This window comes from Etheostoma spectabile, chromosome 13, assembly GCF_008692095.1.
Source record: "Etheostoma spectabile isolate EspeVRDwgs_2016 chromosome 13, UIUC_Espe_1.0, whole genome shotgun sequence".
In the NCBI taxonomy this organism is placed as follows: Eukaryota; Metazoa; Chordata; class Actinopteri; order Perciformes; family Percidae; genus Etheostoma; species Etheostoma spectabile.
Window position 1 is genome coordinate 3,573,340 of NC_045745.1, and position 26,311 is coordinate 3,599,650.

A 26,311-nucleotide genomic window follows, 5' to 3' on the forward strand; every position below is an offset into this window, starting at 1 on the left:
AAAAAAAGTATTTTACAGTGTGTGTGGAGTGTGAGTGACAGCTGGGGGGCGTTAACGTTAGTTGTTAGCAAGCTAGTCCCAAACTCAGGCTGACTATTGACGCCCTTTCTGTAGGCTAACTATTCATATGTGCTGCTGAAACACGTATTTAGCATAGCAGCATATTGAAACAGACAGACATATGAAAGGTACAACGGTCACACCGTGCGTCTGTTTGCGACCAGCTTCGACGTCGACGACAGAAACTTTTATTATGCGTGTAAAGTTACTCACTTTTGGTACCTCAGCATAAACCGCGAAGGGCAGAGTCCTGTTGTTGGCATGATATTGGTAATAACAGATAACACCAGTTCCGATAACAGACCCTAAAATACCAGGTCTGACAGCACGGCGCAGGGATAACGTTTTCAGAGACTGAGGACTCCTCGAAATATTCCTCAACACGGCGGTTACCCTTCCCCAGCTGGCCATTTTTTTTTTAGGAAGGTAGCTGTAAACGAAAAACTCAAAGGCTAGGCTTCCGTAGCTGCGTACTGTATGTGGGCAGGGCCACGCCCCCATGTGTGACGTATGCGCTCAGTTCCGGAAAGACCATATATGTCCATATGTAAACCCACAGAATAGATAAAGACAATCTAAGGAATCTATGACAATGGGAACTACAAACTGAACTTCAGGACAGAGCAGATTAATGTAATTTGGGCTTTATGTTTCATCATCACACCCTGCCAGCTACCTATAGACATATTCGCTGTACCATATTTGGTTATTTTCAAGAACAGTGTCCCAAATATGATCTGTTTATTTAATGCCATTGCAGAGGGGCTGTTCTCCAATGCCCTCAAATAAAATTCTGTAATTGAGAAAAACCTGTTTTAATCCATGACTGACTTTTGTAAGTGTTGAGATAGATAAACCTTGTCCTTTCACACACATCACATCACATCGATTGTGTAATGTTTATTTTCAGACTCCTCTATCACAAGGGAACATTGGGTCTTCCCCTTCAAGGTTGGGTTGAATTATAACCGGTAAACCTGGTGGGGGACAATGTGAAAGGATTGGGATGTTACCGTGGAGACAGAGCATGCACACAAAGTGTAAATGTAAATTCTACTTTTAATCTGAGCCCACATTTATGTGCCTCAGAGCAGGAAAATAGTCCTATTAACCCACACAGAGAAATGCATTTCAAATGGATTTTGACTAATATTTGACACAAGTAAAAACTATTTATCACATTTCTAAAGCTTCAGTGTGTAACTTTCTGATATTAATGAACGTCCGTTACATTGAAGCCGTTGCCAAGTGAGTTGCTACAAAGCTAATTAAGACCATCAGCTCCACATGACTCTCTCTGGATTTCTCATTTCACAAGATTGTGCGCAGAAACTTGAGTAAAGATAATGACCTCCATCATGCTTTTTTAATCCTCCGTGTCCTCCTTGGCTACTGGCAACTGTGTGAAGGAGGGGTGGGTGGTTGTATCGCAACATAGCTTTAAACTAGCAGAAAAGTCACCCTATCTTCTTCAGGATTTAGGAGCGCTGCGGAGGTCTGCATGTCATATACTACTTGGTCTTAATGTTCCATGGCACCCCTTTGGGTAATACTGTATACAATATTACTGAAAATGACAGATTACAGTGGCAGGATACTGTAGATCAACATATCTTGATTAAATAACAATTCATTTTAGGATTCCTCTCCGTTTTCAAAAGATATCTGACATGCTTAGAATAAGTGTTACGTTGTAAATCGTCCGTCACTGGCCATGCTACAGACCTACAGAGGGGGGAAAAAAACAATGGCAAAGTTATGGGATGAACTGCATTTATGAGACAATACCATATTTCAAATTTCCACGGACAGATATTGGCATGTTATTCAGTTCAACACATCATAATTCAAACGTACATTCTTAAATACACTCATCAACTTGTGCAGAATTTGTGCTACATGTCTGTATGTTTTTGTGTTTTATTATAGAATAAACCCTGCATCAGTACCACTGTCTGACGCTGTGCACGGGGCTTTGCTTCAGTGCAAAACAAAAGTAGCATGAAGCCCTTTATTTTTACTCAGATGAATTATTCACATGTCCACTCACACTTGATTTAAAACTGCACGTACATTGCTCGCATGAGATGGTGCATTTTCATTGGTCGCTACAAGAAAGCCATAAATAGAGCATAAAAAAAACGTTTGCGTCATACCGGTTTCTTTATGTTCAGAAGCCGGCGGGGGGGAACCTGAAGCATTTAGATTACCACTTGACATGGACACAGTTTAGAAAAAAACAATCCTTCATGTGATTTCCACCAATGATTCAGTCCTGCAGTAGTGTAGAGTATCAGTTGAGTGTGTTTACATTTCAATGTCATAGCCTACTTTACTGTATGTTTCTGTTATGTCTGGCCCTCCCAAAATTCTCCCATATGGTTGGAACCACCAAGGCTCTATCATATATGGAGCTGATGAACCGTCAATGCTGATGATGATAACGCTGTGTCTTTTAAGCTGAAATCTTCACCTTCATGGATACTGAGAAACAGGGGGCGGGGCCGGATGGTGTAAAGGTTGGGGGCTCAGCCCAAAGCTAAGTGGGTCCAGGGGCATGCTTCCTTGGGCGAGATTTCCCCCATTTACAGCAACTATTTGCACTTCTATTCAAGCCAGTTGAAAACAACAGACTGCCTAAAAATCTGTACATCATTTGGGAAAAACGTGATAGTTGCCATAGAAAAGATTCAACATAGAGCTGACATCCTGTTTTATATCTAACTGTTCTCCAACTGTCTTCATCATTCTGAAACCAGAACACAACAAATGTTGAGGATTTTCACTCCTGCCGCCTAAAAAAAGGCAAAAACGGCCTGATGTATCTATTTATGAGTATAAGAACAACAAAGGTAGGGTAGGAATTTGACGTAAAGCGAATAGCATTACTAATTTTGAAACCTGTTTTTAACCCTCCTGTTGTCCTCAGGTCAAATTTGACCCCTTTAAAAAATGTCTATATCAGCAATATGGCATTCTTTTAACCAAAATACCACAAAAAAGGATGGATTCCATGCAACGCTCTTTGCAAATACATTTAATCACTTTCATTGAATTTTGGGTGAACATTGAAATGGTTTCAAATCGGCATCCTGACCAAACTCATCCCCTCAACATACTGTATGTTCCTCTGATCTTAACTATTAGTCAAATAATTCATAAATTCTGCTTTATTAAGTCAAATCTCAGGTATAATCATATACAAATGAGGTTTATTGACCATGGATTCCAAAAAGTAGTGTAAAACTAGTGGTAGTAAGGTGATGTTAGTGAAATAAAAAAAATAAAAATAATAATGCATTGAAAATGTCAAATGTTAAAAAAAGGGTAAAAAAAAAAAAAAGTTAATATTTTTGACCCAGGAGGACAACACAAGGGTTAAAGGAGAATTCTGGTCGATTGAATGAAACCAATCGGTACAGTCTACACCGTGTTATCCTCCTGCTAGAGTTAGCCCACACAGGCTTAAACAGGCTTAAGAGGGGCAAGTTTTAAACCTGTTTTTAGCCTCTAAACATGTTCAAAATGTCGTTAGCAGTGTCATTGCCAGAGTTCACAGAATGAATTGCGATATTTTCCCAGTAATACAACTTTTGCTTCATTGATTTGCCGGGCCCAGTCAAAGAGAATGAGTTGGGGTTTTTTTAAGTTATTTTAAAACCCTCAAATATTCCGGGCTTTTGTGAAAACATTCAGGGCTTCTTATTATTGTGATTTTTCTCTCCACCCCTGCTGAGAGAGCTGAAGCAAAAGTTGATTATCCGTTTTAAGAATGCACAATTGAGTAGAGCAAGCGCTCAGCTTGTAGTTGAAACCAATGTGAGGAACAATCAGGTGTGTGTGTGTGTGTGTGTGTGTGTGTGTGTGTGTGTGTGTGTCCACATCAATTGCACATCAAGTTTGCATCAGCAGGTTTGGAGGTTTATTTAATGTCATAGCAGCAAGTTGTAATGTAAAGTAACAATGACATACACACTTGTAAGACCATCAATGAAGGAAACAAAGTTTGCACAATAGTTTTTTTTCTTCAGTCACGGTTTATGCTGCCTATTTAATTTTGACTGTTCTGTTATAACATAGTGGGGGGGGGAAATCCCCCCGTGGGTCTCAAAAAAGTGATGGGAAGCAAACACGTAAAAAAACGCACATGGTTATGCGGGCTTAATATCTGCCATGAGCAAGGAATCAGAACAATTACAGCCACACGAAAATACTATAGCTCCTATTTCAATGATAAAAAATATGTATTGCAATGACAGGCTGGCTGTCAATCACCAGTGGTTTTCTCTTCTGAACCTCTGTTTCAGCCAACTGCATGACATGGCACTTATGTAAAAAAACAAACAGTGACTGACAAATGAAGATAACATTCACACCACGCAGCTTGTCTATTCTCCTTCGACTCATTTGAAGGCTGCAGTGATACAGAGAGATACAGCGCACTGTCACTACAATCCTCAAGTCAGTGGATTCAAATATTGCTGCATCTGAGATATACTTTTGGTGTTTTTGTAGAAAGAAAAACACATATTTAAGGTGCACTTTGACAATATGGATGATGGAAAAACACCGTAAGAAAGTCCGAGCTGATGCTTGTGTTTTCCTCCTTTGTCTTTAATGTGAGTGCAATGTGTCAAGACGGCTACATTTTACTGACATTAATGAAACTTTGAATTGTACTTGAATATGAAAAAAGATAACTGACGTACATGACAATCAAGACGTGGACTAATGTCTGTTCATCTCTGTGATCACAGCATACTGTACTTGAGTTAAGTCACCAATAATTTGATTATTCAGAGCAGCATTTACTGAACTACCCAGGCTAGTTGGTTTTATCACATCTGTAATATATATATATATATATGTATATATATATATATAGATATACTGTATATATATATATAAATTTAGCACACCTCTCACAGACACACTGGCTACTCAATCAGCTATTAATACAGGTTCTTGTTGGGGCTGCGGGGCAACTCCTGAATCTGATATGAATACATATTGGCATATAAAAAATACAACAAGCATACAGTATGTCCTGCTGCTCTTCCCTGGCAAAAGGTGTTTCATACAACTACATACTGGTGTACGTATATACACTATGATTTTTAATAGTGGCTCCTAATTTGCATATTCTCCGTTTAAATGTCGTAAACATTAATATATTTGAGTGACGATTGTTTTTATCGGTGGATTAATACAAATGTTTTAATTTTCCCCAGTTCAGTTCAGAGTATTGTTTTATTAGAGCACAGGATTTATTGGTATACATACAAAGATAGGTATATACAATTCATGACTTGAACCATGACAGTTTTACATTTAACTTGCCTTAGATGGAGAGATTCCGATCAGTTTGAACTTCAGATGAAAGACACGGTACAGAGAGGCTTTGCTCTCAGTGAACTGCTTCAGGGTTTTACAATTTTGGGCACCACAAGCTCTGTGGTGATTGAACATTTCACAGCTGAAATCAATACATTCTGTGGAAAATAAATTGCAGTAATACAGTACAAACAGCAGAGGGGCCATTTGGCTTCTTAATTCATATTACAGATCAAGGAGTAGTCACTTCTCAGGTATATCTCTCCCACCCCCCACCCCACAAAAAAAAACACCCCTTTCTCTTCTCATGCTTACTGACAAACCTACTCTGTCAAACTTACCTATGGATTTTCCAAAGTGGACCGTGATAGTAAAATACATTTTTTTTTCTCCACCACTCACATTAAATTATTGCAATTCCAATATTGCCCAACTTATTTCAAGAACATCAAAATAAAGGCAAGTTTAACAGGTGCACTAATAATAGACTTTTTCATGCAATGTTCAGATTTTTGTCATGTATACAAAGGCATTGTGTCACATAGGCTTAGTATTACTTTGAGCATTGCCACTTTGAACACACCTTGGATTAGAATTTGATGGAAAGCTTTTTTTTTTTCGACATGGATCGTTGTGGACAAAAAAATAACAATAATAAGAAAAATGAAAAGCGGAAACTAAACCGTAGAACTGTGTGTTCATTGACACCAATGAAGTCAGGTGGGTAACACCAGCATTCCATTATATTAACATGAGTCAAAGCTAGCCATGTGATGGGATTAAATGTCATTATGATTAGTATACAGATGTGTCAAGTGTCTAAGGTGCACAACTGCCCGGAGTACGCTTACGTGAATGTGACAAATCATAGAGTTCACATTTGCAATTATTTCTTGTTTCCTTTTCCCCCGTTTCTCTCTTTAACAAAGAGAAGAAATAAAAAAGTATATTGCTTCAAAAAACTTTTTTTTCTCCTTTTTTTTTTTGATATTGTGAAACATTTCATTCACCTCTTCTCGGGTTTGTCTACCTAGACAAGAGCATTACATTATCAGTCAAAGATACATACAGAAAGATGCTGTGAATCCAAGAGCTTAAACGATCAACAATGGGGACGTGACGGTGACTAATTCCTGGGACCACTTGTTGGGAGTCTGTCTGTCTGGGCCGACCTCCTATCTACCAGCAGGTGGGCACAATGCAAGCACTGATGTATTGACTGGTTGAAGGGGAGGGGCTGAGAGATTAGTCCGTCACAGTAACAATAGTCAGTCCAAGGACCGTGGACCTCAGTGTGTTCCAGCTCTGTTACTGAGGATCAGCAAAACCTAGCCGCACATGCTCTCCATCCCTCCCTCCCTCCCTCCCACCCACCGCCTCCTACGCCTTTTGTCAGTGAGTAATGTTTAAAAACACAAAAGGGGGCTCCTCATTTGCTCTTTCCAGACGTGCTGGAGCCCCCTGCCCCGCCCTCCATTTTGTCGGCAATTTCGGACGTGTCTAACTTTTCCGAGCCATCCCCTTTCTCTGACCTCTCCTTCTCAGACCTCTCCTCCCCTTCGGCGAGCTCGGACCTCTCGGACCTGGCGTCTGCGTCCCCCTCCGACTTCTCCTTCCTCTCCGAGTGGTCGGGGTCCATGGACGAGGTTCCCGGCTTGTCCCACGTGCCCATGGCCTCGTGCTCAGCTATGCAGGTGGTGATGTTTGAAGTCCAAGCCTTCAGGTCCTCCTACAGAGACAAGCAAATGACACGTCAAGGAGTCTCTTTGTTATGTAATCTTTCTCTTTTGCATGTTTTTCATATTGGGTCTTGGAACATTTACACCATTTCATCATTAGATAAACTGTAGACCCCAACCTAGGGGTCAGGAACCATCTGAGATCAATCTGATTACTACTGGGGCAGGAACCAAGAAAAAACGTTCTGCAACAAAGATCTTTTAAATTTTTAGAATTTTTTCTAAACTTTGAACTGAATTTAACTGAACTAACTGAATTAACTATTTTAAATCGTTGGACCTCAAACTGTCATTAAAATGACACTGTCTAAGAAGTCAGTAAGGACATGTCATTTTTGGTGGAACTGCTATCAACTCATAGACATAGTATTCTAAAATCCTAATCTAAAAGATAACTCAGAACTATCTGTAAAACAGGAAGTAACGTCCAATTTAACCCAAACCATGATCTTTTTCTAAGTAGTTTTTTGTGGCCAAACATAACCAAACTGCTTTTTACCTTTATGAACATCACGTTCACCGTCACATGCGCAAATGGAAGTGAACTAACGTCTGATTTTATTGGTCTCCTGACTCCCAGTTAGTCAAAGTAATGCAGTCCTTTATGAAGGAGTTGCACTTGAATGTTAAGTATTCTTTTTTTTTTCCAGTTTTCACCATACTCGTATAGACTATTTTCTGGGTCTTTGTCTGCATGTAAACACAATGCTATCGTGCTACTTGACCATGCTCTAGTCCCACAAACATCTATTTTAATAATTCCATTAGTGTGCCAGCTCTGTGGCATCTAAACATGCGCTTGCTCACAAATGAGGATTGTATGGGCTTTGTCTTATAGGAAATTGACTTTTCTGTAAGTCTAGCCATGGCTTTGATGGATAACTAATGTTATACACAGGGCTATGAGGATAAGAGAATTAGGAAGGAAAAGCAAAACCAAGCTGGCACAACAAATTTCTCAGCTTGATAATACTGGATGTAGGCTGCCTCTCAACGCCCTGATGTATACAAAGAGCGGTTGTCGCTACAGGCAGACTTTAATGTTCTTACGACACATCCTTCTACTGAGCTCCTGCTTCAGGCAAGATTACAGCAATAAGGCCAGGAAACTACTGGCGCACCAGTCACTTCAGGCATCTTCTTCCCGTGAAATTCCCCAGAAAACTAGTTTAGGTATAATGAAAGATCCTTTGGAATTGAATTAGGTATTTAACCCTCATGTTGTCCTCGGGTCAAATTGACCTGTTTTCCTATATCAATGTTCTTTTTAATTCCCCAAAATAACATGATTGATTCCACACAACGCTTTTTGGCAAGTACAAATCTCTACTTTCATTAATTTTGGGTTGTCTTATTGTCTTATTGTTGTCTTATTTTATAGCATTTGAAAAAAACAATTGAAGTGGTTATGAAATAGTATTAAGTAAAAGTTGACATATTCTAGTCTGTGATCATCCATCGACATCCATTCTTTTAATTTTAGTTTATGTTAGTGTTATTTTCATGTTTTGGATGTCAAAGCAATGAACTGTCCCTTGAGGAACGGACTATTAGGCACCAAAGCCACGCGCCAATGAATGCCCGGTAGGCTACAAACCCTTACCTATAGTCAGGTGGCTACACATTTCGCTTTTCTCAGTATCATGTGTGAAAAAAAACAAGATCTGTTATAATCTCTAGACGTAAAAAGAGTAGTCAAGTTCCCAGGGTTGGTTATGCCATGACATGTGTATATTTGAATGCTCCTCTGTAGTTGGATCTGAGTCTGTTAACAATGGCGCTCTATAGCAGAGGATTAAGATATATCAGGCTTTTGATACACACACAATATTTGTTACATTCATGGGTTTTGGCCTTTTAATAGGATTTGTTGACAAAATCACCCGACTTTTCCTTTGACATTACAAAATATGTGTCTGCAGCAAACCTAAATCTTAAAGGTTTATTTCTTAATGTGTAGACATCTCCTATTTGCCCGTAGAGGTGTAGTCTTTCATGGACCTCTTATTTGGTCACAGAGGGTCTAAGGTAAGGAAAGTGGATTATGTCCTAATGTCTGCTCGTTTTTAACATGCCGCAAATATGAATATTCTTACCTCATCTTTTGCATGGAATGCAAAGTTGATTCCATCGTTTATTCTGTTGCAGAAAAGAAATCAACAAGGATTGTCAGTTTCTCATGCACTGCAATGCCATTTTTATGTCTAATGAATAACAATATTGCACATGTTTAATATTCTGTGCTTTGAAATCTGGTGAAATAGGGAACAATTACTTTTTTTAAATGTAAAACCGCATTACACTTGAAAATCCCTCAGTAAAATCACAATTTCAAATCACAATTTCTGCCATTAATATTTGCCGAAATAGAAAAGCTCTTACTGAAGAATGAAGACATTCTTCTTCTTCTTGTATCCCATTGAAGGATCGAATGTGCAGTTACTAAGGTCTACAGGAGGCTCTTCATTGTACGTCGTGGTGTGGTTCCGAGCATCCTTGTAGAAGGTCAGCTGTCCCTCTTTAAGCACACAGTATACGTTCACCCAGGACTTGCTGTGAAATTAAAATGAGAAAAGAAGCAGATCTTAACACATTATGATTGAACACATGTCTGGACATAACTTGGGCCAGTTGGATGTATTATGATGTATTAAAGGAGACCTATTTTACTCATTTTCAAATTTGTACTAAGACATGTTTACATGATTAAATATTTTAAGAGAAAGTTTGTGGCCATGGCTGCTGCACCTGTATTTACCGTCTGTCTGAGATGCTCTGTTCCTAGATTAGGGAAAGATTAACATTTGCAACACAGATTTTAGGTTTCTTTGACATCAGCATGCAAGCATCTCTCTCTGTCGGGTGTGTCAGATAGGAGGACGCTGTCCAAACTACATGCCATCTTGGACATGTCTCACACCCATCCATGGCTTGCTGCTCAATCACAGGAGCACTTTCAGTGATAGACTCCTTCTCCCAAAATGCACCACAGAGCGCACAATGAAGTCATTCCTGCCTGAGGCATCAAACTTGATAACTCTTCCCTCTAAGTGTCTGTGCACAGCACTTAGAGGGGTTGAAACTGGACAATATTATCGTTTTGTTGCAATAACATGGCTTGTAATGTGTGCAATACCTCAACTGCTATATTATATTATATTATTATTACTTTTCACCATTGCAACACCTTAATTATGTAATTATGTAAATACTGTATCATAATATACCTTTAACTATGTAAATATCCAGACTCCTTAATTTCTTTTTTCTTTATTTATATTTCTTATATTTCTAATATCTGAGCAACTGTAACACAGAGTTTCCCTTCGGGGATTAATAAAGTATTTCTGATTCTGATTCTGATGAAGTTACATGTGGCAGTGTCTGTAATGTAAACCCTGCGATAGTGTGCCTTCCTGGAGCAGATAATCATAAAACTGGCCCATATTACGTCATTCCCAGCCAAGAGTAGAAAAACTGTTAAAACCAGAGCGTCCAGAACATTATAAAAATATGATGGTGTTCGCTCACAGGGATTTAAAGCTTTGAGCATGTTTAATGTGAACATCTGACATTGTAACATTATAAATGTGACAAAAAATACAGAGATGCACATAGGTCTCCTTTAAAGATGGACTCAACACCAATTAATTTATTTTGTGTCCATCTTGTAGAAGGGAACATGAATATGCATTTAGTCACTACATACTGTACATGATATTGTGCTGGAAGCTAGTGCTGCTCAATTATGGAAAAAAATGTAATCACGATTATTTCGTCCAATACTGAAATCACGATAATTTAACACAATTACTGTGGAAAAACTGTAAAATTTGCCTTAATACTTTTCTAGTTTACACATTTTTTCATTCAGAGCACTAGAGAAAATAAGAGTTTACTTGCAAAACATAATGAGCTAAAGAATTCATTGTAATTGTTGCTCTCGGGTCAAACTGACCCGTTTTCCTATATCAATGTTCTTCTTAACTACACAAAATAACATGATTGATTCCACACAACGCTCTTTGGCAAGTACAAATCTCTACTTTAATTAATTTTGGGGCGTCTTATTCAGTTTTATAGCACTTGAAATGAACAAAATGAAGTGGTTTTGAAATAGTATTGAGTAAAAGTTGACATTTTCCAGTCTGTGATTATCCATCAACATCCATTCCTTTAATTTTAGTCTAAATAAATTCCTAATTTCTGCTTTTCTAACTCAAATGTTAGGTATAATTTCCTATAAAGGAGGTTTATAGACCATAAATTCCCAAAATAACTGTAAAACTATAGTTAATAAGTTAGTGTTTCATAGTGTTGAAAACGTCAAAAAAGGGACAAACATTCAAAAAAGCGTCAAAAGTGTTGAAAAAAGGGACAAAACGGTAAGAAAAAGTTAAAAACATAGATAAAAAACAGAAGAGTTGATTTTCATTTTTGACGGGAGGACAACACAAGGGTTATTAACACTTGCATTTTATGTTAGAGCAGATAAATACAGTTTTATCCATTCCTTACACTTTTGTGTTTTTGGAAGGACAGCACTTAACATTTTAAAAGGGGACTATTACTCTTGCTGGAGCCCAATAGACACTGCTTCAGCATGTGGAGAAATACAAAGCTTAACACACCTATTTACGGTTGCTATGATTGGACAAGCACTGTTAAAGGGTTTAGGGTGACGATGAATTGTAAATGAAAGGATTTTTATCAGTAGTGGTTGTACCTGTTTGGGCTTCTCTGCTGAGCTTCAAGGTCAGATGTGGTGGCCTTTTTGCGGTAGAGGAAGCCTTCGTTGTGGGCAGTGTGTGAAGGCGGCTGAGGTGTTGTTGGGGCACCGGTAGCTGGAGCGGAGCGAGAACGTCGTGTCTCCTCAGGTTCCTTTGGACGGGGCCTCCTCCTCGGTTTGGGGCGGTCTCGCGCACGAGGGCGTCCGTCAAAACGAGTCACAGGTGCTGAGAGGCTGCTTCCAGGGCGATAAGGATCTCCTCGGGCCTGAGAAAGTAGAATAAAGAGAATGTGACAACAAGTCACACAAGAATGAACGTACACAACACCGTTGTCATGCATACTGTATGTAATTTAACTCACATTTGCCGCCTCTCTCTCCTGGACCTGTTCTACAATCTCTGCCATAGTAGATCTCTTCTCCCTGCAGTGACAACAGATATGAGTCACCCAAACAGAAAACATCATTATTTGACCTTAAAATGAATTAGGATCACACTGGACAGTGCTGATTAGGCACATTTTGTAAATATCATTTGAATTTTACTGTCGCCAGCACAGCTCATCCACGTACCCTGAGCGTTTGTCAGATCCCTCTTTCACAGAGCCCTCCAGGTCACTCGAGTCCTGTCTCTGCAGCCTCTGCTTGCTGCTCCCCTCCTGTTCGCTGGACGACTGCCTCTCCAGGCGCCTCCGGTAGCGCTCCTGACGCACAATCAGAGGCAGTTCGTTCAGCCTGGCCTGGATCTCTTGTTCGCTGGAGGTCTGTCTACCCAGCTTGTACTCCCTCTCTCGCCTGAGATGGTCCATCTGAGGATCAGAGCGGCTGCCCCGGGGATCCCTCTGCAGACGGCCGTGGAGGAGCTCCAGCCCTGACTCTGGCCCCACCATGTTTGCCATTGGGATGTCCCCAAACTGTTCCCGCTGCACTCTGCTGGCTTCTAGAAGGGGGTTTACAGCCTTGTGGATGTGGTTGATCCTGGGTTGCATAAAGTCAGCTTTCAGGTGCTGCCATGCATACGCCATTTTAGGGTCCATGATGCCACCACTCTGCACCAGGTATCCAGAACTGCCCAGACTTCCACTGCTGTAATGATTTTGTGCCAGAAAGCCTGAGCTACCCAATCCCCCACTGCTCTGATAATTCTGCGCTAGGTATCCAGAACTCACCACATTAGGCTGTTGTGCTAAATACCCAGAGCTTCCCATATTAGGCTGTTGTGCCAAATACCCAGTGCTCCCCATATTAGGCTGTTGTGCCAAATACCCAGTGCTCCCCATATTAGGCTGTTGTGCCAAATACCCAGTGCTCCCCATATTAGGCTGTTGTGCCAAGTACCCAGTGCTGCCCATATTAGGCTGTTGTGCCAAATATCCTGTACTTCCTAAATTAGGTTGATGTCCCAAGTATCCAGAACTGCCCATATTTTGTTGAGGCAGAAAGCCAGGGCTTCCCATACCTCCACTGCTTGGCTGCTGAGCTATGTTACCTGAACTTCCTAACCTGCCACTGCCTAGATGGTTTTGCGTACCACCCACACACCCCGTAGTCAGTCCAAAGTACCCAGAGCTCTCTGCACTGCCAGAAGTTTGATGGTTTATCCCAAGGTAAGTAGAAGTGTCTGCTCCACCACTTTGGGAGGTCAGCGCCGAGAAACCGGAATCACTTCCACCTCCGGCCGCCTGGTGGTTCATCCCAAGGTACGAGGAGCTCACCAGCTTCCCACTGCAATGCTGTTCCAGTCCTTGGTAGCCTGATCCATTTATAACTGGCTTGTAGCTGGCTAGAGTTGAGGACAACCTCTGGGTTGAAGGGGTGGCACCCAGATCCAGCCTGGTCTGTAAGGGTTTTGGTTCTATATGTGCCTGTACCGTTTGCCTCAAGAAAGATGAGGTAGCACTTGTTGCGGGAACACTGGGAGTCAGACATGATAATGGGAACATCCTTCGGCTGGAGAGTGGGGTTGTCTTTTTCTCCTCCTCTTTTTTCTTCTCAGCCTAAAGAGAGAGTTAACTAAATAACTAATAGCACAACTTAAACCCAAATAAAACCAGCAAACAAAGACGGGTCCAGTAAAATGGGGGTAAGTTATCAGAAATTATTTGTTCATTTCAGAACCGCCTCTTATTGCCTACTAAGCAATGTAGCATGAAAGGCAGATGGGGTGCAGTGAATAAGGGTACACAACATGCAGTAAACGTCATGAGACTGATTTGAGCCCATAACGGTGCAACCTCATGGCATGCGCCCATGCCTGCTAAGCAAACACAACATCCCAAGGTCAAATTCTTTTTCCTGTAGCTGCATTAAATAGTGACTCCACCAAACTGATTAAACATTTATCTACAGTCAAGCTTACTGCGGAAAGCTGGCGGAGAGAGCTGAAGCGTTCTTTCCAGGTTACAGCAGCCTTGCGGAAGGCCTCGTGGCGAAGGATGAGTTGCTCAACCTCGTCTGTTTGCGCCTGGGCCCCTCCTCCCTCTGGCTCCTTGGAGGTGATCAGCGGCTCCTTGGCCTTCAGCCAGGCTTCCGCCTTTACCGTCTCCTGGGCAAACTGGAAATGCTCCTGCTCTGGAGGTGACAGCAAGCCAACAGCATGGTTACACCAATGCACACTTCAGTAGAAATCTATTACATGCTTGTGTACCTTATGGTTATATTTATGTGAGAGATCATTTCAGTCTTGTTCAGAGTGTAATTTTAGCGCAAACAAAAAGATTCAGACATGATTCATGACGAAGGGACAAAGTGGAAAAAACATTTATAATGTAAACCCATTTAACATTTAACATAGTCTTATGTTAAGAGCTGCTTCTGCTCTCATGTAGTCATCTATGGAGTTACTCACTGCGCTGTAACCTTTCTTGGTGTCTGTCCCATTTTTCAACAAGATCCCTCTGCTTAGCCAGAAGACTGTCCAGCTTCTCTTTTATCTGTGGTGACAGACAGATTGCAGTCATGACCACAACAACCCAACAACATATAGCGGAATCAAGTCATTTTATGGTTAAAACTGATTTTGTGACATAGAGACAGAGCGCAATCCTACAACAACTCTACATTGACTGTGCCTCCTCATCGATTCTATCAGCTAGCAAACAGAAAAATGCCTAAAAGCTGCTGTGTTGTGATGTGCACATAGAAATAATCCATAATACAAGTTTTTATAAGCTGTCAAACCAAAAACTGAGCTTTTATGTAGACAAAAGTGAAAAATAAGCAAAACGAATAAGAAGACTGTGGGATTCTTCTGACATTAGTTAATGTTAAAGGTGAAGTAGGTAGGACTGCTTAGACCCAAGACTTGAATTTGAACATCAACAACTTCTCAGTCCCTCCCCCCCTTCTGCCACAAACCCAAATGGTCTCCTAAGCCCCTCCCCCTACAAGGGAGAATGAATGCGTGTGACTGAGCAGTGATTGACACGCAGTTAGACACCCTCCCCCGGCCCTGATTGGTGCATCTGAACAGGGCGCTGTGTTTTTTTTGCAAGTTGCACTACAGGCTGTAGGTGGAGCCAGAAGAGACAAATTTTTCTTTTTTAAATGACCTGCTTCATGTAGTTCTACTCGAATATGGGATCAGCAAATATGACAGAGTCTAGAGTTTTATTATTCTTTAAGCACCTTTAAGCCATTACGTGTGCACTGTGCAGCAAGCATTTTGTTACCAAGTCAAATATCCAAACGTTGGTTTTAGGCTAATTACATTGCTGTAAGTAAAACTGAAGCATTCTTGTACATAGTATGCAACTTGTGTTATAGGTGAATGTGGAAAAAATCAGAAGGCTATAGTATTAAGTTTACATTGCCTTAATTAGCTTGCTAAAATTAGCTAACTAACAGCTAACTTGCCTTCTCTGGTAGACATTGGTTGCTAAAATAATCATTTTGGCATGGTTAAATCTGATGTGCTTGGCTAGCTACAGGCACTTTAGTGTCTCAGTTGTATATTAGTTGCATATCGTGGTGCCAATTGTTTAACCCTCCGGTGGACGTGGCTTTCAGAGTATGACAAGATGCGCTGTGTTGGACTGTTTGTTAGCCTGACCTCCTCTGATGCAGGGTTGCCTGCAGCTATAAGGATCTTGCCCAGATCTGCACACTGCTGTATGGTCTTGCTGCGGCCATCCACTTTAGCTTTCAGATCCTGATGTTGTTTCATCATCACTTCCAGAGCCGTCAAATCCCTAACGAGGAATAGATCAGATTATTCAGGTTAAATGAATCAAAACAGTGGGTCCTCATACCTGCAGAGAGTAACATGTTAGTTTCATGCTGACATACTGTAATACAGTACTAGTGCTAATACAATGAATGACGTATAAAAGAATGAATAACATATTGATTTTCGTGATTCCCTGACTTTTCCTGTAGCACCAGCAGAACCATCTTACACTGTCCTCACACAAAGACAATGTAATACTCGCATGCACACAACATGATAAACCCTTCTGATCGGCTATAGGTTGCCAAAGATGTTGCTGACAACACCTTCTGGACAACTGGACAACTGTTATATTTACTTAATGATGACCACTCAAGATCCAACACACATTACTTTACAATAAGCATTAGTCTCACAGCGCTGCTAGCGGGACTAGATACTCTAAGTCTTGCTTTTTAACCCTCCTGTGGTCCTCAGGTCCTTATTTGACCTCTTTAAAAATGCCTTTATCTGTATTTCTTTTTAACCAAATTACCACAAAAAATGGATTGGATCCCATACACTTGATCACTTTCCTTCTTGACTAAACTCATCTGTACGTTCCTCTGATGAACTATTAGTCAAAATAATTCATACTTTCTGCTTTTTTAACTCAAATATTTGATATAATTCTATATAAATGAGGGTTATTGACCATAAATTCCCAAACGTAGTGTACGTCTAGTGGTAGTAAGGTGGTGTTAGTGAAAACTTAAAAATAAAAGTCTGAAAAAGGGACAAAAAATGTCAAATCTTTGGTCAGTTTTTGACTTGGGAGGACAACACAAGGGTTAAAAGATTACTTTTGGGGCATTTCACCTTTTATCCCTGAAAGTACAGTGGAGACTTGACGGCGATTTTTTACCTTTTTTAGGGGGCTCAATTTATTTATAATAAAAATCAATTTTAGAGCTTCAAGTTAGAGTTTGCAAACTTGTCTGTAAGTGACAGAAGACAAACAATGTTCCAAAAAACAGGTTTAATATCCTGTGATGCTGTCACTGCACCTTTAGCCCAGTCAAGGAAAGTTAAAAAAAAAAAGAAGTTTTTTAATGTTTTATGTTTCAAATATTTTGCATTTATCCTTTGTTATGATAATAAATACATATAGTCCCCCTCTACAGGTCTGATCCTGAATTGCCCCTGGTGGGGAAAGATAGATTGTGATGACATGCAGTAAAGTCTGGATTTGAGCACTGTAATGGCCTATTGCCAGAAAATGAATTATTTTGATATTCAATGAATCATTTAAGCCATTTATTAAGCAAAAATGTACTGGTTCCAATTTCACAAATGTGAGTTAACTCAATTTTATATAACCTTAAATCACAAATTTGCCGCAAAGGGTTGTACAGTCTCCACAGCACCTTGCATTCTCAGCTCTTTAGCTTTTGTCTGTTTTTATTTTTTTTATTATAAATTGATCATCATTGTTTTAGAAATGTTGATTGGACAAAACAATTTAAAGAAACCACTTTTTACTGTTTTTTTTTCCTTCTTTCTTTGATTTTTAAAACTTTTTCTGACATTGTAAAACCTAAACCACTGGTTCCAAAGTGGGGTCCACAGCAAAAGGTGGAATTCATATGCAACACAATAGCCATAACACTTTCTGCAATAAAACATCTGAGCAAAAATCCCATCAGATGGGGGACCCCGGGACCAAATCTTATCAAATGGCGGGTCATGGTCTAAACTGTGTCAGTTTGGGAACCACTGACCTACAACAATTAATTGATTAGAAAATAAGCCACAGACCAACCAGTAATGTAGATAGGGCTGCAAGTTATTATTTTAATTATTTTAATTAACTGTTTTAATTAATTGTCTTTACATCAAGACAAAGTAAAGCAGAAAATCTACTGGAAGATTTAGCTACTGGAACATTTGCTCAGGAAAAAGACTTAAATTTAGACTTTTCTGTTCAGCTTAATGGAAAAAGATATTGAGACCTGTATTGTGTACGTTCATGTTCATGCAAATGTTATGTGTCAACAGCTGTGAAAAGATTGGAAGCAAAGTAGATGTGTTGCAAGCTCACTATACAGTGGAACTTGCTGGGTGAAACGACAAATACTGGCAGCATAAAATGTATATTCCTCGATTACACTGCATGAAAAACAGAATAAAAGGTGTCATGTAAAATTAGGTCAAGGTGACACAGCTGCCTTCAGTGAGGAAATTCAGTCTACAAGGACTGCACAAGACCACAGAGACTTTCAGTTAACTGAACACTGAACAAAACACAAAATGGACCACACACTGTAATACCCCATGTGTCAAACTCAAGGCCAGCGGGCAAAAGTCCGGCCCCTCAAAATAGATTTTGGTCCGGCTAGCTAGCCAAACCAAAAAGACGAGAAAGGGTTTTTAAACTGTAGTTACAAGACGCTCAAAGCAGAATTGATCAGATTCACCAAATTTGAGACTCAGAAATCCCCCCAGAACCAGATCATTTTTATATTCAGCCTGTGAAACAAGTTGCTGTAAAAGAAAAATCAAAAAGAAATCATCATAATCATTGGTGCTAAAGCCTACAATGGCTAAGGAACTTCTATGCTGATGTTTTTATGTCGACTAAACTGTAAAAAAAGCTATATATGAGACTGGGGGGGGGGGGGGGGGGGGGGGGGGAATCACCAGACGCCTCCCGATACAATATCATCACGATACTTTTGCCACGATACAATATTATTGCGATATTAAACATATTGCAATATTTTGCAATATTTTGCAATTTATAACCTTTTTTACAAATTTGAATTTTTCCCCAGTTTCAAATGACGTCCCCAAAAGAAAACTTTGTCAACATCAGTTTTATCTAAAAAGATTTCTCTGTTTTGTTCATCTCACTTCAATTTTATTGCTGTAAAATGGGACAAACTGACGAACACATATATAATAAATATCGCAATACTATGCTGTATTGATTTTTTCCCCCACCCCTATATGAGCCATTCAATAATACAGAGATATTTCACTTTTGATTAAATAAAAGCATGTCAATAAACTACACACATCTGGCCCTTGATGTGATTATCATTTCCCAGTGTGGCCCTTTCTGAAGTTGAGTGTGACACCCCTGCAGTGTATGCAATGGGTTTTAAGCACAACACAGCTTCAAAGACAGAAGATATCTTACCTGGGCTCATCCCATACTATCTGCCCCATGATGCCTTCCATCCACATCAGGTTTTCCCGCACCACTGAGAAGAACTGCACCTTGTCTGTTACTGAAGTGACCTGGACGCGACTGGCCTCACAGGAGCTCAGCAGCTCCTTCCAGGCCTCCATCACTTCCTGCTCTTTGACCATGATGGCCTCCGCCTTCTCACCAGCATAGATGGTTCTCAACTGGGCGGCGTTCTCCTGCAGCTGCCTCACCTGCACCAAGACAGGATGGGGAGTTAGTGGCTTCATCACAGTATCGTCAACGCAGAACAATGGTTGTGTTTGTCAAAATTGAACTGAACTGATTTAATTAGTTTTTTTGCCTGTTGGTTGAACAAGCATGTGTTTAAGTAAACTCAGACATAGAAAAACTACTTTTAGTTTCAGTGCACCCGACTCCTGGAAGAAATCACAGCACTTTCTTAAAGTCAATTGTGCCTCTTGGACAATGTAGACATCTGGTTCTTCACCTGCAAACTTCAACTTGCTTTACAAAATTGTACTTTCTTTGACATCCCTATTATCTTAATTTGTTTATCAAATCATTTTCCAAGTCAGAATTTTTCATTGTCTTTCTATATTTCTTATGATAGTACTTTCTGTGTTGCTGTTCAGTTTTTGTCTTTGTAATCTGACGGTCTCTTGAGGATAAATAAAGGTTGAATGGATGCAGAATGAATGAAGCCTAAGGCTTACTATCAAGAGAGTCATTTTGGCCCAAAAAATTAAAAGAAATCTATCTTGGGCGGCCAAATGTATTTAAGCCTTATAATGAAGCTAATACAGTCTATTTAAGTCTAAATTAACCTATCAACACCACTAATAATGGCATGGAGCATTTATTATGGTGGTGTTTGTTGCACATGGCGCTGTCTTTGATGGTCTTTGCGAGGAGGGGCATATCTTTAATTATCTGAACAATCCTAATTTTTTCTTTTTTAAGTCTAAGAGTAGATGCTTTGAATATGTCAATGATACTTGATGATTTTTTTTAATGTTTTCACACCTTACCAACTCTTGAAAAAACTAGCAACAGTAGTTTGGAGATTTGGTGATCCAATTCTTAAAAGTGGATTTGGCCGGATACTTTTCAGCAAATACATTTTTTTTTTAACATTCCTTTTTGTGTTGGCTGGTAATTTCTCGCTGCAGATCAAGCATAGCGGTAAGCCAGCAGGGAAAAAATAATCTGTCTATGCACTATTTGATTCTGTCTTTGCCCCCATCCTTGTGCTCATGAGCTCCAATACTCTGTGTGACTGATGCGTTCAGGAAGCAATCCTCACTTGCCTGTGCAACTAGCAGTTGAAGGGCATGCTCAAAGGAGTGCATGAGTCTCTGCAGGGTGGCTGGATTGGTGATGTTGGCTTGGCACGCCCTCACCTCTGGCAGCTGCTTCATCTTCCCTGCGATCTGAGCCAAGACCTACAACACAGGACAGCGGCGTTATGACGAGCGCTTTACAATAAATAGCAGTTGCATGTCACGAAGAGATGAATGAAGGACACTGTACACCTGAATCCCAGGTGGATATTTGTGTGGACTAGGCACGATTTATCGTTATAAAATCGTGATCTTGATTCACCCTGTTCACAGTTTAACTTTTAAATAACTTTGATTTAAAAACAAACAAAAAAATGTAATAATTTAATAATGTTTGATTCTCATTTAATTTTAATTTTAATTTAATTTTATCATCTTTTGTAAATAAATCTTACTGCCTTATTTAAAAAGGAAAAAATCCAACCTTTTAAGGACACTAATTTTCTTTGTGAATGAATAATGTATTGTAAATAAATAATTGTTCTTCCTTAAAATACAGGGGGGATAAGTATACACACCCCTATGTTAAATTCCCATAGAGGCAGGCAGATGTTTATTTTTAAAGGCCAGTTATTACATGGATCAGGATACTATGCATCCTGATAAAGTTCCCTTGGCTTTTGGAATTAAAATCCCCCCCCCCCATCATCACATACCCTTCACCATTCATAGAGATTGGCATGGTTTTATTTCAGTTAGACCAATAGCTGGTTTGATTTGCATTGAGAGATGATTTCATGGAAAGTACCCCATGCCTATCTCTATGTATGGTGAAGGGTATGTGATAATTGTAGGGGGGGGGCTATTTTAATTCCAAAGGCCAAGGGAACTTTATTAGGATGCATAGTATCCTGATCCATGACATAACTGGCCTTTAATAATAAAAATCTGCCTGCCTCTATGGGAATTTAACATAGGGGGGTGTATACTCATCCCCCCTGTATTTTAAGGAAGAACAATTATTTATTTACAATACATTATTCATTCACAAAGAAAATTGGTGTCCTTAAAGGTTGGATTTTTCCCTTTTTTTTAATTAGAGCATTAAGATCTATTTACAAAAAAAAGTTTTTGTTATTCCTCTTTTTAGTCAACTTAAGCATGGGCATGTAGACTTATGAGCACCACTTTAGGTCTTAAGGCTCTCACTTCTCTTCATTGAGGCCTCTGTGGGGATGAATAATGTGCTATAGATGCCAAAAGAAATCTATGTTTGGTACTGCCTGTTTGTTTTGTTTTGTCATGGTCCAAAAAATTGTGGCAGAGAATCGTGATTTCAATTTATATTTTCAAATCGTGCCGGCCTAGTGTGGACTGTACCTCTTTGCAGTCAGTGAAAAACTTGTGCAGCTGGTGCGATGCTGCCAGCATCTGCCTGCGCGTCTCCATCAGCTCCAGGAGGTCAGCCCACGACTCGTTCAGTCCGTCCTTCCACTCGGCGATGGTGGCCGCGTCCGAGTGGCCGCAGTCGATCATCTCGTTGACCATTTTGTTCACCTGCTCCATGCGCTGCTGGCCAATGCTGTTGGTTTCTGAGGAAAACTTGGTGAATCTCTCCTGAAGCACCTGGAACACGCACAAAGCACACAACACTATAACACAAGCTTAGTGATTCTGATACAATGCAATAATGCATTTTCTGATGCAATATCACCTGTATGAGTGTCATATCTGTTTGTTGTCAGAGCGTGCTTTACATTCTAAGAATTTAGTTGCTTGTTTAGATGATTGGTTGATTGTTTGAGTCATGTTTCAAGCAAAATGTCAAACATTTGTGTGTACTAGCCTATCAAATGTCAATGAGCCTTTTTTTATAGCTTTTTTCAGTTTTTATATCATTGTAAGTTGAATATCGTTGAGTTTTTGGACATCTGGTCAGAAAAAAATGAGTACTTTGAATAGGCTATATGTTAATAATAAAGATGTTCATAACTTTTTAAATAACATGAAAATGATTGGATGTGTTATAGAAATCTTGAATGAAACGGAAATACGCTTTGCTACATTGCCTACTTTTTCTTCACCAACCCCAGACGCTTAAAAACTATACAGCTGTACAGACGCGTAGTCGCAGTTAGATAATATCCTATAAAATCAACATAAGCCTTTAGTCCCTCACAAAAGAATACAATTTTATTTGAGTATTTATAGCAGGTTGTACTGCTTTTTTGTCTTTTCTGTTCTTTCAATAAAAAAATAACTGAAGGTCTTTATTTATATCAGTCACATTCTGTGACGCCCTGACGCCACAATAGATCTATAGTTGGAATAACTGGAGCAGCAGTTGCCAAAAATCATGTGTTTCTTCTTTGGAACTGCTGCTTTATGAACCCCGATCCATGATAGGACAGTTGGGTTGCTGTGCGTCATGAGTAATTGCTGTCTCCTCAGAATGACGCTGGAATGAGCGAGGATGTCCTATATGGTCAACTTCCTTCATCTCTCTCTCTCTCTCTCTCTCTCTCTCTCTCTCTCTCTCTCTCGCAGGAGCCCCGTTAGCCACATAGTCATTTTGTATCTGTAGCTTATGCATATTAGTGTTGGAGTAATTAATCGGAAATCAGGGATTAAAACTAAATTCAAATTTGTAAGTTGCCATCTCTTCTCTGAGGCTCATAAAATCAGGGAAGCACAAACCATGATTTGGTACATTGGCTACATAAAAACGTATTTCTGTGGAGATATTTATGCTTTTTTATTACATTCTTACAGTGTTGTGGATTCTTAAGTCTACGCCGGTAACAAAATTACTACATGCTGGTTCATTTAGACATGCAGTGCTGAAACAAACACATTTCTATCAGCTTTTTGTATAATATATATATTTTTAAATATGAGAGGTAAGCTGGGCTGGGCTGTAAATGAGTAAGTCTGGGCTTTGTCATAGCTGGTAAGCAGAAAACTATGTCTTGACATGATGGGACTATGTGTACTGCGTTTATTGTTACTGCTGTCACACTTGGCCTCTAATAAAGTGTGAAAGCAAGCCACACTTTTGTAACAACTAAAGAATTTATTACAATATTTGCCTCAAAAATAAACTGCATTTCATTGTTTTCATGTGAAATACATCAGATAGTTCACATGGGGTTCTCTCATGAATTACTCGTATCAAAAGTTAAATATGTCATATAAGTTATATATGAGTAGTGTACCAACCACAGCACAAGCTTCAGCTGGTCTGCAGAGGGCCACAGGTCAGGAATGAGGCTGATAATACTGTAAAAATCTCTTTGTCTGTGTCTGCTTTCAAAAAGAGACTAAGACAACAGCTACTACTAAAGTATTACAGTTTGACAGCTTCTGAATTAGTGACTCTGACATCCTTTGAAATAATTCTACAGTTATTCTGACTTGTTACTGATAGGTTGGTATTTACGCATGGAGGTGTTCAAATGTATCTACTTATTCTCAGGGAGCTTCCACGGCAGGGTCAGCGTGAAGGGGACATTAGTTTGCAGGAATAGATCGGAATGTGTAAAACTATTAGAAGTGTCTCACAAATGAGTTGTTTCGAAGGTAACACGGTCTTGCAGAACTAGATAAACTGACATGTGCAGGACAAGAAGACAATAAAAACGCAGTTATTCTGATGTTCATTGGTCACTCTTGTTTAGACATCCATGTGTGTACAGTGGCGGATCTCTTTGTCATGAAAGTTTGTTCACTGTTTGAAAAAAGCTGCAAATGATCTGAAATCTTTGGACTCTTTGAAGTCTCGACCATCATTTCCTGATCTCAACCCCAATATCGGCTATATGTTAATGTGTATTGCATTTGATTTATTTAACTAATGCTTAGACTGATGGACAAAATGTCTCGGGACCACTTAAGAAGGGTTAGGGTAGTTAGGGTTTCTTCTTTTGTAAATGGTATTGTAGAACAACATGATAGTATTCATAATGTGTAATATTTACTAATGTCTGGGCCCCTATACACAGGCTTCAGATCGCTTACCAGGGGGTCCCATTTCACATATCTGTATTATGTCTTATGGTTGTACTGGTCTTTTGTAAGTTGAATTGGACCCAAATGGTGTTGCTGGACTGACCGTGACATCCTCGAGGTCTTGGCCCAGGTCAGTTGAACTGGCCACAGTCTCTCGCTCAGTGATCCACTTCTCTAACTCTTCCACGTCCTTGTTGAGCTGATAGAGCCAGTACTGCTGCTCCAACTTGGTCTTCCTGTGCTCCACCATGTCCTTCAGAGACACATACAGCCGGTCTATGTGGCATTGCTGCTTGGTGATCTGATCACTGTTGAAAATGGAGAGAAAACTACATGTTACAGCTACCAACAAGATGGACGTTGACCATGTTACCCTTATAGTAACTTACACGGTAGATTAGAGCATGCAAAAATTAAACTTTCCTCTTTTCTTGGGCTATATGTGCTGCTTTGTGAGTGCACGTGAGACGTTGGGTCAGGCCACACCTTTCTGGGTGTCCGAGTTCTCGTAGACGCTGGCATTGCTGGGATAGCATGCCTACTGTCTCTGCATATGTTTCTACCGTTTGCTCAAGAGCCAGGTGGGCCTTCAGCAGCTGCAGGGTGCTCGCTTCGTCCTGAGAATTATCAGAAAATGTCAGGGTACAGGATTCACTTTCACATTTATGCCAATAAATATGAGTGCCAGGGTTGTCCGTACCGTGCCTTTCTCTTCATTGACCAGCTGGAGCTTCTGACCTGACAGCCAGGACTCCACTTTGACTGCCTCGCTGTAGTACTGCTGAGCCTGCAGCGTGGCCTCCAGCATCACACACCTCCTCTCTGTCTCCAGCTGCAAAACCTCCCACAGCTGACGCACATGCGCCGCCCCTTCACGCACAAACTCCACCTCAGGAGTCCTCAGCGAAGCAATGATCCCCGCCCGGTCCAGAACCTCCTCCACACGGGCGCGTCGCCCCGTCAGCTCCCTCTGGAGAGTCTGAAGGACCAATCACAATCACAATCAGAATACTTTATTGATTCCCTCAGGGAAATTAGTTAGTTGCAGTTGCTCAGACTCAAATTCAAGGTAAAAATAAGAGTAATAAAATAGCAAGGCAATATGTGTATTCTATATGTAACATAGCTACAGTAAGAAAAAAAAAAAAACGTTGAGTAGAAGATTAAAGTAGAAGGTTAAAAAGAGTTTTCAATGGATTGTACGAAATTTTATTGTAACATAAATACAGTATGAACATAAATAGTGAAGAAGTGAATAAATAACACATGTGGCTTATACAGTATTGCTGCAAGTAATTATTGTACATAATTGTCCAAGAATATTGAGATGTGATGTGGAGATATGTGCTGTAAGACCAGTTTTGACACTAAGCGTGTAACACTCAGAGGGAGGAGTTATATAGTTTGATGGCCACAAGCAGGAACAATGTTGTGTGGCGCTCTGTGGTGCATCGTGGGTGTCGGAGTCTGTCGCTGAAGGAGGAGTTGTCCAGGATGGAGTGCATTTTGGACAGCGTCATCCTCTCTGACTCTGTCAAATCGGAGGTAAGTTCCCACACTGAGCGGGGTAAGGTCACATTCCAGCTGGCCGTGGGCCAAATGTCATCTCTGACACTTACCTGGTTCTTTTTTACATGCTGCTGTACAACCTGGAGGTTATTTCCATAATCCTTACAGGAGGCCAAGGGAAGCCGCTCCTGAATCCACATCTACAGAAGAGAATTAAAAACAATGTGTATGGAAGAAGAAATATGTGGAAGGAAGTAGGGCTGAGTGATTAATCCTTTTCAAATCAAATCG

The 26,311-nt window shown here is 40.1% G+C and overlaps 2 protein-coding genes and 1 long non-coding RNA gene across 5 annotated transcripts in view; 1 reads left to right on the forward strand and 2 right to left on the reverse strand.

Moving 5' to 3' along the window:
* Positions 1 to 544, reverse strand: part of micu2 (mitochondrial calcium uptake 2) — a 9,170-nt gene extending 8,626 nt beyond the window's left edge. Inside the window, exon 1 of the mRNA XM_032533095.1 lies at positions 274 to 544. Coding sequence (XP_032388986.1) covers positions 274 to 471 — 198 coding nt within the window. The 5' untranslated portion in view covers positions 472 to 544. The remainder of the gene's footprint in view (positions 1 to 273) is intronic.
* Positions 545 to 5,291: 4,747 nt separating this feature from the next.
* sptbn4a (spectrin, beta, non-erythrocytic 4a) overlaps positions 5,292 to 26,311 on the reverse strand; it is a 37,995-nt gene continuing 16,975 nt past the window's right edge. For 2 of the 3 annotated variants that reach the window (XM_032533064.1, XM_032533063.1), the window contains 16 exons: positions 26,131 to 26,220; positions 25,212 to 25,490; positions 24,935 to 25,128; positions 24,615 to 24,819; positions 21,884 to 22,129; positions 20,531 to 20,665; positions 19,212 to 19,453; positions 15,914 to 16,052; positions 14,711 to 14,795; positions 14,222 to 14,433; positions 12,436 to 13,859; positions 12,225 to 12,285; positions 11,860 to 12,128; positions 9,516 to 9,686; positions 9,230 to 9,272; positions 5,292 to 7,123 (listed from right to left, as the gene is read on the reverse strand). In XM_032533064.1, coding sequence (XP_032388955.1) covers positions 6,824 to 7,123; positions 9,230 to 9,272; positions 9,516 to 9,686; positions 11,860 to 12,128; positions 12,225 to 12,285; positions 12,436 to 13,859; positions 14,222 to 14,433; positions 14,711 to 14,795; positions 15,914 to 16,052; positions 19,212 to 19,453; positions 20,531 to 20,665; positions 21,884 to 22,129; positions 24,615 to 24,819; positions 24,935 to 25,128; positions 25,212 to 25,490; positions 26,131 to 26,220 — 4,095 coding nt within the window. In that variant the 3' untranslated portion in view covers positions 5,292 to 6,823. The remainder of the gene's footprint in view (positions 7,124 to 9,229; positions 9,273 to 9,515; positions 9,687 to 11,859; positions 12,129 to 12,224; positions 12,286 to 12,435; positions 13,860 to 14,221; positions 14,434 to 14,710; positions 14,796 to 15,913; positions 16,053 to 19,211; positions 19,454 to 20,530; positions 20,666 to 21,883; positions 22,130 to 24,614; positions 24,820 to 24,934; positions 25,129 to 25,211; positions 25,491 to 26,130; positions 26,221 to 26,311) is intronic. The other variant, XM_032533065.1, reaches the window with a different exon arrangement.
* LOC116700173 (uncharacterized) lies at positions 14,029 to 25,962 on the forward strand. Its single transcript, XR_004334586.1, has 3 exons — positions 14,029 to 14,041; positions 16,119 to 16,121; positions 25,793 to 25,962. It is a non-coding gene; the product is annotated as an uncharacterized LOC116700173 (long non-coding RNA).